This window comes from Nanorana parkeri, unplaced genomic scaffold (assembly GCF_000935625.1).
Source record: "Nanorana parkeri isolate BGI_ZX_2015 unplaced genomic scaffold, ASM93562v1 scaffold12, whole genome shotgun sequence".
Classification (NCBI taxonomy): Eukaryota; Metazoa; Chordata; class Amphibia; order Anura; family Dicroglossidae; genus Nanorana; species Nanorana parkeri.
In genome coordinates, this window is record NW_017306280.1 from 4,348,515 (window position 1) to 4,362,005 (window position 13,491).

The window sequence follows — 13,491 nt, forward strand, 5'->3', positions numbered from 1 at the left end:
TATCAGTCAGTTCAGCTTTCACACATATATATGAATATATTATTTTTCTATCCGATGGCATCCCAGAATGCCACAAGCCGAATTAATAGTGGTGGTAGTCACTTTCAAAGCAAGCAAGTCTAAAAAGTTAGTATCAGAAATATGAAACATGTATAGGTAAGCATGTTAGGATAGAGGGCATAGTTGTGCATTTGTGTAATTTTTAGCCATCACTGGAGTACATTTCTTTTTTAGACTCCAAGGGGTAGTCAACTATGGCACTCCAGCTGTGTCCAATCCTTTGTTACGTTTTCATTGCTGTTTGTGGCCTCGTTGCATTGGGGATTTTCCCTCACTTTAAAAGAGATTTCCTCTTACTTCCCAATTTGTCTCTTGGACAGGAAGTAAAAGGGAAATCTCCCTGACAGGACACAGACTCAAAAAAACTGTAAGGGATTGAGACCCTTTCCTACTATGTCCAAAACGAAAAAAAAAAAAATCAGAGATGAAAATACAGTTTTGGGCTTTACATACACTTGAGTGGGGTGAAACCACAAATTCCATCATTCATCTGCCTCTGGGAGTCATGTCTGACTGTCAGGGCTGGTGCACACCTAGGGAATTTATTGCACAAAACAGAGATCTGCAAGCAAGTCAATTCAGCCTGGTCACAACTTTGCGGCACCTGGCCGAAATCATCTAAAAAGGTGCAGGGGCCATTTACGGGCGGTTGCTGCGCGTTTTTTTGAATGCACAGAGATGTCTATGAGACCCAAATCGCGCGACAACCGCACCTATACCTTTTTGCGCGACAGACAATTTTGGCATCTCTATGCATTGAAAACCGTGCGACAACCACATGGTTTTCAAAGCAAAATGGTGCAAACAAAAATGCGTGACAACAGTGCGAAAGTAGCTCACCAGCGCAATTGCCTAGATGTGAACCTAGCCTCAGAATCTTGCAATGCCTAACCGAATTTGTGGCTACACCACAGCTGGCGGGCCGGAGTTTGCCTATCTCTGCTTTATCGATTCAGAGATACAATTCCCAAACATGGAGCATTCCCAGAACAGATGAGCTAAAGGAGCGCTAAAGGGCACCTTTCAAGAGTTAGACCATTTATAAACAGACACTTTTAGACATGGCCAAGCTTTACAGCCTAAAATAACTAAATTTTAATGGGAACCATATTCTACTGCCAAGCACCAAAACACTTACACATCCTTCTTGAAGATCAGTAGAGCCTTCTTACAACAGAAGATATTTACAAGTCTCACTCCATCACAAATCCCCAAAATAAGAAGATTATGCCCAACATGTATGACAAACAGTAAGGAGAACTCTTGGGACTGGTCATGAGACAAATGTTCTAAGGGAGCTCTACTATACTTTGCACTGGTTTAAAGGTGGGCTTACTGGTTCATTTTAGCCCACTTCACAATAACCTGTCTGGTTATACTTTCACAATTTTAAATATTGTTAGAAGCCTATTCCCATAGGTCAATAATAGGCCAACCACACCTTTTAGGATTGAGGTAATTTAAGAAAAAACTACAGAGGAGACAAGCGAGCAGACGAGACACACGAGCTGGGGTCAGTTAGAGAGTTTATTAGAAGTTAGAAAGACATGTACACAAATCAACATACACTTCGAAGATTAGTAGAAGCACAACTGCCAAAAAAGTCACACTAAGACTCAAATAGTTCTAAATCCCATTAATACTCATGGCGGGAGACCCATTAACATCCACAGTTGATGGTAACCACACAACAGGTCTCCACTGACAGTATTATCAAGCATTTGCAGTACATGCTTTTATTTCTACAGAGTACAGTTTCTGTGCAGAGGTCCTCGACATGCCACTAATGGACCCCGAGATATTTAATTACCTTCAGTAAAAGAGCAACTAGCTTAGAAGTGCTTTCCTAGCGACTGAATACATTGGAATAACACATCGCTGTATGACTGGATTACAGATCTTATAGCTAGATAACAGCTGGACAAAGCTACACATGTACAGTGTTGAGAAGGGGAGGAAAAAAAAAAAGTAGTGTAGGAAGAAGTGTCAGCTCTTTTGGCGAGTATGGTCAATTTACAAAGGAAGTGTGTATGACAGCTCAGATGGAAATCCTACAAAGGAGGTGCTAGAACACAGCGGTCAGTACTGGAGAGAGAGGTTAAAGCTTGAGATGGAGCGCGTCCGTCATGCAGGAGACAGAGTTAGAGTCACACAAGGCATCTAGGCCTGTGGAAGAGAAACGTAAACAAAGACACCTCCATGAAAGCTCTGGAGACTGTATTAGCGGATTTACCCTACAGACAACAAGCTCAGAAACAGTATTTCTAGGTCACATTGTTAAAGTCAACCTATCATGGGGACTTGGGAGCAGCTAATGCGGACTTCATTTACAACCTGGAAGCTCCCAGGCAATCACTCTCTAGCTGCACACTCCTTCAGAAGTCACTAACCTGCAAAAAGTATGCAGGTCAAAAGGTTCACAATTAATCTGAACCATATTTGTTGCGGGACAAGAAATTGAAATGTAGCTGGAGAATGATAGCCTGGAAATTAGCAAGTCCTAAAACCATCTGGCTGGGGCAGCTTCCACAAGGCCTTCAGGATAGGTTGCCCTAAAAGTGTACCTGTGACCAGACTATGGGCATTTAAAAGATATACATACTCTGAACAGGCAGCAAATGAGCTTTGAAACAAGCACTGACTGAACTCACTAACATCTCTAGCTGCAGGGACTGTGTAACAATTCATCCACAAACAAAACAGGATCAGAAATCCACTTGCAATTCATTTCTGAACAGCTTATGGCCCATGCAGTTTGTCTACATTAGAAGGCTGGCAGGCTTCAAAGTATCTTCTACATGTGGAATCATGGGAAGATGAGATGTGATTTTAGTGCTTATGTTGGGATTTGTTGGTCCACAGTGTTTGCAGATATAGAGGTCTGTAAGGGTTTGCTTTAAAGCTCATTTACGGATTGTAAGGAATATGTAGACACTGGAATGTCCATAACCTGGCCACAGTTTCACTTTGAAGATTATCAGGTTAATTATATTTAACGGGAAGGGAAAAAATCATCAGGGAAATGTTGCCCTCGGGAACTACCCAAGTATCACCTTTCATTCTCTGTGGGAAAATGATTAGTTATAATGGGCCACAACTTGATTTTTATTCCAGTTTTCATGAATTGGAGACATATACACAATATCCAATTAGGATTAATTCATTGAAATTTAAAGCTTTAACTTCTACCCAGACAGTTAGAATTTGCACTAAATTACTACTAAAAGCAAAAGATCTACTACTAGTTGTTAAATAGAGGATCAGATTCCTTGATTGGCAAGAAAACAGAGATAAAAAGGGAGCAAACCAGTTATAACAGTCATGGTGCTGGCCTACCCTCATCAATGGGAATAGTGTGTATAAATGATATACTGCTGCCCAGGAGCAGGCTGAAAATGGAATCAGCAGAATTAGATCCTGTGGGAATTTTTTTTAAATTGCGCAGAGTACAAACAGGGTCATGCTGAACATCTTTTTTGCAGAACTCATCTCATTGTATAATCTCATGTCTCCTAGGAGGTCAGACCGGTTAATTGTTCCAAACATACATCAGCAGCCATTGCGCCGCATTTGACATCGTCACTGCCTCTGCTTGGGCTGAATGATTTTCTGCTTGATAACTATGGTTTGCTATACTCCACTGGATGATGGTTGTCGGGTCGATACAAGTCATGTTATTAACATTTAAAAGGACATGTACCATCCAGACTGTTATAATTGGTCTGACAAGACAAAAACACACAAATGGAACACATTTTAGGACAGAATATCAGTGCAAGGTGAAGTGAGCATGTAGTTCTCAAAAACTTGTATGGGGACAATATTCAACATAATAGATGTGCATGTCATCATTAGATACTCTCATGGGAGGCTGGCCTAAGACAGATTTGGTAGTTCAGATCAAGTGGCCAGCAGTAGTGCAGATTAACCTAAATAATTATTTTCTAGCTACCATAATACTATACAGCACTCTGTGAAGTACAGTTATCAATCCAATCAGAACTCACTTAAAATTGAACTCCAGGTATATGTGAAAAAAGCCATTTAACTCAAAGTATCTTTAGATTGTTTTTTATACAAACCTATCACATGTACCCGATTTGGCCTACTGTAAGGCCTGGGTTAGGGGCAGACTGGAAAAGGAGGGTTAGCACTGTAAGCCAATAAGGGCTCTATTGCGTGCAGGGAAAATGTTAACAAAGGGGGAAAGTTGGGTGATAAAATCATCAGTGTGAAGCTGCATCTTAATTTGCCATTCATAGGAACGGGAAGATTCTAGAACGAGGATGTACTGCTGAAAAGCTGTGTAATCTGCAGAGAGGTCCAGGACATGACTGATGTGTAGCAGAAGTGACTGGCTCAACAATCCTTTGGCAAGCATGAGTTGTAAATACGCATACATCTGTTTGAATGGAGTTTAGCTTTAATTAAAGTCAGACTAGTACAAGATAAGATTATGATTGACTGCACTTTGCACACCATGCCTTGCCCTTTGCACCGCTTTACTGCATTTGCCTCCATGTGTCTGTGGTCCTGATGGCTTTTTTGATGTATAATGGTTTTATCCAGTTATGGTCTGTAGAATTTCAGTCAAGGTTACTCCTGCTCCCATCTCAATTTCCATGAATCCACATTGCAGTGGAGGTCAGTTACAACTCAATAAAGGGAATCACATACTTTATGCAGAAAAGAACTACACTGACTATTAAGCCATCAGAGTTGATGGATCTGGTGGACCTAAGACCAAAGTGTTCATCTAGACTCTACTGCTTCACCCAGAACATAAAACTGTGTTACTAGCTGAAGGGTTTACACACTTCATGCAGATTTAAAATAAAAGTGATCACTGTGAAACATAAAAGACATGCAGATGGTGCATTTCAATCAAGCAATGCAACATGCTTTAAGTTCATGAATAATTCATATAAGGAGGTTCTCCACACACACAGCTAAATATTAAACATTACTGACCTGTATAATGATGAAACTATACATTTAGAATAAGTTGTACATATAAATATTCTCATACTAAAAAAACTCACTGGATTGACAGCATGGAAAACCTCTTTATATAAATATCCGGACATTTTCAAATCATTAGGAAGGACATCTCATTGCTAAAGCCCAATGTATCATATTTTCTTCCAGGAAAGTCCTTGGAACCAACAAATTTTGAGTATTGAAGAACCATTAGCCAGACATATGTGGTATCTCTCACTGTTGGCAAGACACAAGCTGCACAGACCCTTTCTAGAGCATGCAGAATGGCTTTTGAATTAAAACTTTCTATACCAGGACAGAGGTCAAGTGATTCTGCAATTTAGAAGCAGGTTGTAAGAGTATTAGCTAGGGAAATAACCCCATTCTAGACACAGGTGGTGGGTACCCATGGACAGATATCAGGCACTAAGCAGATGCAGTATTGTCAACTATAGATGGACCAACTGCTCACCTAAGTTCCCTTTAGTACAGACACCAATGTCCTTAACAGGGAAAAATCTCTTCAGAGAATGCATGTGCACATGGAACACCTTCCTGCACAGGGATCTTAAAAGGAGAACTATGAGGTGAGTGCTTTTCACTCACCTCAAATAAAACATCGATGTCGGGATCCGCTCCGGCGTCTCAGTATACCGCGAGCTAGGCAGAGCCAGCTGTCACTCACGCAGCTGGGCGGATCTCGATATCGATGTCGGGATCCGCTCCGGCTGCGGCGTCTCAGTATACCGCAAGCTGTAGCTCGCGGTATACTGAGCTTAGGGTGACGGGAGGACGCTAGTTTGTGTCCTCCCGTTACCCTAAGGAGAACTATGGGGAAAAGCCCTGACCCCATAGTTCTCCTTTAAGGAAAGTTGGAACATCCCTTTCCAATGGCAAGAATTGTTCCTCATCACCTCCCAGGAAAGACCTATATGGCTGTTCGACACAATCGATGTTGAAACGGATGCATGGCTTGCAAACATTAGGCTATGAATGACTGCCTTAGCTTGCACAGGCCCAGCATTGTAGCAGGGGACCAGCATGCTTGCAGAGCCTCTAACTATAGTTTTACCACCATACAAGCTTGCATTGTGACTCAAGGAATTAAAGGTGGCACAAACGTTTACAAGTTGAACATTTTTTTAACATACAATGCACCATCCATACTCAATACCTTGGACTATCAGGTGCTTTGCCAACTCGGGCGATGTGATGTCATCTCGCATAGTAAAACATTTCTAAAGGTTTACTTGTCTCGTGTTACATCTCAATCAAGTGCTCCGTGAGGCTTTACCAAAAGAATAACTATGAGCTTTAGCATGAGGCAAGCACCCCACATTACCCATGTTAAGTCAATTTTTGGAGGAGGATAACAATACAAGGTCAACATACAAATAAGCAGGCAAAGTCATGCATAAATGTACCATGAACACAGGATGTCACAATAAAACAAAAGTATATGGAATGTGGTACTGTTTCCCCAGATGGCAAAATGACAACATATAAGAATGCATATATAATAAAAAAAATAGTTATTAGGTGAATTGAACATTAAAAAATAAAAATAAACTTCTATTTATAAATAGTAAAAAAATAATCTGCCTCTACCCTTGGGTGGTAACACATTGCTTTAGGAATCATTACTTCTGCCCATTTTGTAAAATATACTTCACAAGAAATACTCGTAATAGGAAAAGGGTAAAAAGGAAACCAGGCCGGCAAAATAATATCTACCTACACAGGCTTGTTCTGTAGATCCACTGCATGGAAGTTCATCTACTAATCTCGTTTACCATCCCTACATGCTGTCAGTGACTGTATGCTTGTACATATCAGATTTATTGCTCTGGTATGTTCCAATACATTCTTTCCAAAACCATTGATCAATTAATCAAAATCAGCAGCTAGAAAGGCCTACAGGCATACAAATATATGAGCAAAGTTTGTGGACACCTGACCACCACATCTACTTATATGACCAAAAAGATATGTAGACAACCCATCCGAATGATTGAAATCAAGTGTTTCCAGTGAAGGGTACTATTAATGCTACACGGTACAAAGATATGTTGGACAATTGTGCACTTTCAACATTGTGGTAACCGTTTGGGGAAAGCCCTTTACTGTTGCAGCATGGCTGGGCATATACACAATGCCAGATCCTTAAAAGACATTAGTTGAAGAGTTTGGTGTTGAGGAACCCAAGTGGCCTGCACACTGGCCTGACCTCAACCCTAACAAACACCTTTTGAATGAATTGGAACAGTAATTGCAAGCCAGGACTTCTCATCCAACATCAGTACCTGACTTCACGAATGCTCTTTTTAAAGAACGGGCACAAATTCCCATAGACACACTTCACAATCTTGTGGAAAGCCTTCTCAGAAAAGTGGAGGCCATTAAAAGTGCAAAGGAGAGGCCAACTCCATATTAAAGCCCATGGTTTTGGAATAGGGATGACCAACAAGCGCATACAGGAGTGATGTTCAGGTGTCTACAAACTTTCGGCAATATAGTGTGCTTACTTGTTTCTAAAATCAGACCATAAACTCCTCGACTGGGCAGACAGTAGCTCAAATCTGCAGGCACCTTTAGGAAGGAAGGTTTCTATGAAGCCTATGTCGCTATGCTAAGCAGTCAGCACGGGTCATTCTTCTGCCCTCCTAGGCCTAAGTATCTGAGCTCATATGAGGTTTTGCTGAATATGTGTGGATACAATACATTTACTGTACCAAGCAGAACTACTCCATCCACATTGACATGAAGGTCACTTAGCTCTGATGTGTCAGAGACTATCTGCAGAAGTAATTATAACTTCACCAGCCTGGTTACTTTGTTACCCTCTTTCCAAAATCAAACGGGTTTGGGGCCCAATTGACAGACCTAGAAATACTGTAAAGTACTTACTTTGTGTTAAATACGAAAAACATTAAGGTCACAGAACAGTAACAAGCTGAAAACAGCACAACATGCAGAAGTACAGAAGAAATGAAGGGAAGAGTACAGTACACAGTATAAATCAGCAGACTGGATTAGGCAGTATCCCATGCTTTTCATTGTCACGGTATTGATTACAGGAAATTGCATGAAGGTGGAATAAATGCTGATTGATTGTCCCAGTGCAAAATAAATGACATGGGGTATTAATAAAGAAACGGGTAAGTAAAACAAATTCTAATGATCTCTCTTTGAAGGAGCAACCAGGTAGGGAATAATGGGGGATTTTGCAAAAAGGGAATGTAAAAGGTTTATAAAGTGCTGGAATGTAGGTGCCGCCGCGGAGATGAACGCAAGACCAGATATGCTTCACAGTTCCCAAAGAGCCCAAAACTCACACGTTTAAGATCTGGTCTGCCCCTTTCTGCTTCTCACAACCAGCTACTGGCCCATGACTGTGATGGGCAGGCTCATTAACCAATAGCAAGCCAAGGGAGGCTGGAAGTATTTGTTCAGCTACTTCACAGTCACTTCATGTTTGCTTTAACTCAACAAATGTCAACAAAAAATGCTTTAAAAAAGCTCAAGCAAGATAATAAAACCTTAATTGAGATTCTCATTTGCATCACTGTTGGAAATCTTAAAACACTTTTTTTTCCCACCCAGTGCAGAAACATCTCTGCTACCCTGTAACTCTGAGTGGGAGATTTGATCAATGTACAAGGATCTTACAATGCACAAGCATGCAGCGTTGTTTTCTAGTGTCTGAAGGCTGCTCAAGGTGCCTAAAGCCATATCTTTTTTTCCCCATTTTGGAAAATTTCAGGTAAAACAAAATCAGAATGTTTATGCCATTGGGGAGATACCCTTCTCTTTATATCCAGTAAAAACAATTGAGGAACTTATCCCCAATATGAGAGAATCCCCTGTCAGGTGCCACTGAAACATGTCAACTGTATTCCTGCTTTGATGACCACTAAAACTTTTGGATTGTCACTCATTTTCTCAGAGGCAGTGGTCACCAGGACAAATACAGTCAACTGGGGACACAGCATTAAAAACCTCATATGAATTCTAACTCCTCACCACAACCCAAACCTTAATAAAAAATAAAAAAAAAAGAGCTTTAGATACAGATCATCAAGTATGTTTGTGCCCAAAAATTGGATGGATGCTTTATAAATGGAAACTTGGTGATTTTTCAGCATTACCAGCCACATGGGCTCGGAGGGTTGAAGGACAATGTTGTTATACTTTCAAATATAGCTAGATCCCCTGGATTGGAGACAACATAATCCCTAACATCCTATTTAGTCCCTCACTGTGAAACAAAAACCTTCAGCAGGTCTGTGTGGAGCCCTCGTAGTTAAAGCTGGTAGGAATCTGCTATAAAAGTTTACTAAATGCATAGCAGGCCTGTTTTTGGTGGATGCGCAACGTTCTCTTCAATAAGGCTAAAGTGCCCAACTACCAAGCAAAGGCTTCTATGGAGGAGACAATCCGAGCCCTCTCCATCTTGTGGGTCCTAAAGACCTTCTTGCCAAGCAGTTAGAGCGCTAATAATTGGCCAAGTCTGATCCACAATCTTAAATGATTTTTCACGATTTCCGTCAGAAGAAAATTAATTTGTCAAAAGAATTAAAAAAAAAAAAAAATTCCCGATGCAAAATAATATTTTCCAAGTGAGATCAGTTCATGATCCTCTAGCTTTAACGAAATGTGAATTTGGACAGAAACTTAACCGGGAAAAGCTCAAACAAATAATTAACAGGGATTAGAAACTATTTAACCATACAGACAACAGCAAAGCATTGGAAAAGACCAACATATCTAACGGTCTACAAAAAAAGTTTTATTTCTAAGTGCTAAAGAAATACTCAGACTTTTATAATGCAGAAGCGCAAAGAGCAACAATTGTGAACAAAGTACAGTAATCCAGATTTTGGTTTATCTGGCCGCAGTGCGATCGCCCGCACCGGAAAGCGTGGCACATCAATGTCTGCGTTCCGGTCTGGAAAAAAAATAGTGCCTGCAGCATTTTTTTCTGACCGCACGGAACCAGAACTCATGCGTTACAGTGCGTGCAAAAATCACACTGCGGCCGGAGGGCGTGGCTGCGGTGCCATTGACTTAAATGCACTACCCCTCCCACCCCAAAACAAAGTGAGTTGGCTGGAATTCGATCCAGTGCGTTCCGGCACCAATCGGGCCTGAAAAGACTAGTACTGGTGTGAACTAGTCCTTAAGCTCAATTGAACTCTAGTGTAAAACTATGTCAATAGCTTACAGATGCAGCCACCCATAGCAAAACGGCCTGTCCCCTGACATCATGCAGGTCAGAACTGCTTTATTGTGTGTGGAAGCAGCAGTCTTTCTGCTGCAGTCAGACATGCACCCTGGGCAATAGAGCTCTCCAGTAAGCAGGGGGCATGAGCTTTGCTGATTGCAGATCTCTAGCTCTGCCCACAAAGAGCATGCTGAACTGCTGCAGAGAGCTCACTGCTTCCACACACACACACAGCAAAGGCTTTTCTCTGCAGCATGAGGGCAGGGGACAGGCTATTTTACTATGGCTGCTTTACCAGGTAAATGAATGTTAAAACTCTGATCACTTATTATACTGTAACAGGAAGCTATTGACAGAGATCTGTTTTACCCGAGTTCATAAGGGCTTTAAATAAGTGAATGATGAATTTTGATTGGTTTCTACAGATTACTGGACTTTGTAAATTGCTCTCTCTTATTATTGCTATCAACACTAGAGGAAAAAAATCAGGAAACCAATAAAATGGGACATTCAATCAGCATCACAAGATAAGGCAAAGAGGCCAGATGAAAGATTATGGAAATATTAACACATCAGGCAGGAGGTTCGCTGTACATTATTCTTGTTATTTCAGAACAGGATTATACCAGCATGCGGATCACGTTAACGTGTTTTAGATTGGTTACAAAGCCAAATTGTCCATTATTTGGCCACACTGTGTACTGCACTTACCCCGTTCCACTCTACGCTCATACTCACTTCCTCCCCTCCATCTGGACCGCTCTCGTACTTTACCACGTCGAGGCTCTCCCGGCTTCTCCTCTTCTCAATGCTTTCTGGGTCATTTAACACTTCGGCCACTCGCTGCTTGTGGACATTGTCTAGTCCCTGTGAGACAGGACCCTTGTGTTACAAGTAAAGGGAGAAAGTCCCTGAGATTTATGTTAGAAGAACACAGAGTGACTGTAAAAGGTCAAGGCCTGGAAAGGAAGACCTTAAAGCCGATGCCTGGTTCCTTTCCAGGACAGGGATCAGTAGCAGACCCCGATACCTTGACATAATGATAACACCAAACATTTCACAGAGCTGCCACCAGAACTCATGTGATGATGCAGATAAAAGGTCTCATTAGGGCAAAGGTATACACATGCTGTAAAAACAGATGGCAGGAGATGCTAACCCAATTTTCACTTATGAAGCTTTTGATGCATCTCGAAAACCTGAAGCAACTGTGTATCCAAGCAACAAGTGGCCAGAAAACACGAGTAGAGAGATTTGCACCTGCTACAAAGAGGCTGGTACATGACGATCCATAGACTTCCATGGAGCCATCTCCTGAGGGCAGAGCTGCTTGGGACACCGCCCAATAAACAACTTTGGGAAGCTACTGCACAAGAGCTCCACTCTTTCCCAAAACGCAGTATGTAAACTACTTGTGGTTCCCACTCAAGCGAAAGCTATCAGTGAGGATGGTACTACAAGGCACCTTGCTTTAAAGTGACTCTGACACCAAAATTTAAATTAAAAAAGTGTCCTAGTAAAAAGATTAATACTCATCTCTCCTGCTGCTCGTGCCACCAATTTCTGCAGAACTAGATACTTCTGCTAGAAGAATCTTCAGAATCTGACACTCCCAAAGTGTCCATCTCCTTGTCCCCCCTGTGCTCCATAGTTTCTTCCACCAACCTTTACTTTCTCCTTTAGTTACACTAGGGCCAGTGAGAGGAACCACACAGTGTCAGATTGTGAAGATTCTGAAGCTTGTGGTTTCTCTTTGGCCTGGTTCACACTGAGTGTTTTGAAGTGCTTTTTCTGCCCCCAAAAAACACTCAGAAAATATGCACCAAAAAAAAATCCCATTAATTTCTATGGCCTGTTCACATCTGAGCCTTTTGTAGCAATAAGCAAAATGCCTGCCACTGGGAAAAGGACATGAGCTTTTTTTTGGCATATTACAACTCGTTTTGGCCTCAAAGACCTAACACTTGAAAACATGCGTTCTGTGTTTTTGCATGTTTTTATGCACGTTTGCTCATACATCAATGAGCTGCAATCTGCTCCGAAAAACGTGCGATTTATGTGCATAACACATGCAAAAAACGCACAAAAGCGCTGTCACCTAGGTGGGAACCCAGCCTTAAATACAGCAGAGTGGTAGGTGGGAGTGGTAAGCATTAACTTTCTTCTTTGTAGTGGTGCAAGTACTAACTAGACTATCAGCATGATTGCAAAACAATTATTTTCTGTACAATCTCAAGAGCAGCAGACTCTATTTTTCTCATGGCAGGCCTTTTAGCTGCAGGCTGTATTAGGAAAAACAGTGAATGCGCACACCCTAAAATTATATCATCAGTGTATTTAAAGTGACACTAAACTCAGGAGTTAAATCTTATAAATACATTCAAGTACCTTAACTATTAACAAAAATGTATCTTATTTGTGTATCACACGGGCTGTAGATCCTCCAATCATCTCTGAATTGGTGCCGACACTGTCCTTCCTTCTGGAGGGGGGCTACTTTTGTTCCCCATGGTCCCTGTGTGTGTTGTAAAGTAGTCACTGATCCAAGCTCGCTAAAGTGATGTACTACAATCCCAATACAAATTAGTAAACCCAATGTGAGATTGTAGTCCATCTGTGATATTATAACACAGAGAGACCAGGAAGTAGTCCAAGCCGACTTTAAAGTGACATTAAACCCTCAGATCTTTTAACATAAACCAATACTGTAATCCATGGTAGTTTCCCTTCTCTTTGCTGTTCTTCCTTTTAAATCCTCATGTCTTCTCATGCTGGGGGAGAACTTCCCTTTGCAGCTGAGTGCCTCTTCCTGTAGTGCTGGCTCAGGTTGCAAACCTACACACAGACACCGTGTATCCATTTCAGAGACAAGGCAGTCTGCTGCAAAACAGAAGTTCTGCCCAGCATGAGAAGAGATACAGATTTAAAAGGAAGAGCAGCAATGAGAAGGGAAACAACCATGGATTACAGTAATGCACACATTACAGTATTGCTTTATGTTAGCTAGGCTAGAACCTTAACGTCACTTTAAGCTTGTGTACAATCCTCTTTCCCAAACCTAAAATTGATGAACTTGTGATTACATCTAATATATTTCATGATAAATCAGCAATTTTACATTTCTGCATCACACTGAGCTCTGTGAGCAAGCATGGAAACATGTTGATACAGTCACAAATCACTTCAGAAATGGACTACTGAACTCAGCATGCCAACACCAGGACAAT

General features: G+C 41.3%; 1 protein-coding gene across 8 annotated transcripts in view; it reads right to left on the reverse strand.

Moving 5' to 3' along the window:
- The window catches only part of KLC1 (kinesin light chain 1), a 77,867-nt gene that overhangs the window by 15,900 nt on the left and 48,476 nt on the right, over window positions 1-13,491 (reverse strand). For 3 of the 8 annotated variants that reach the window (XM_018556506.1, XM_018556516.1, XM_018556545.1), the window contains exon 13: window positions 10,976-11,146. In XM_018556506.1, the coding sequence (XP_018412008.1) occupies window positions 10,976-11,146 (171 nt within the window). Of the gene's footprint in view, window positions 1-1,569; window positions 2,227-10,975; window positions 11,147-13,491 lie in introns of those variants that run through there. The other 5 variants (XM_018556560.1, XM_018556552.1, XM_018556523.1 and 2 more) reach the window with 5 other exon arrangements.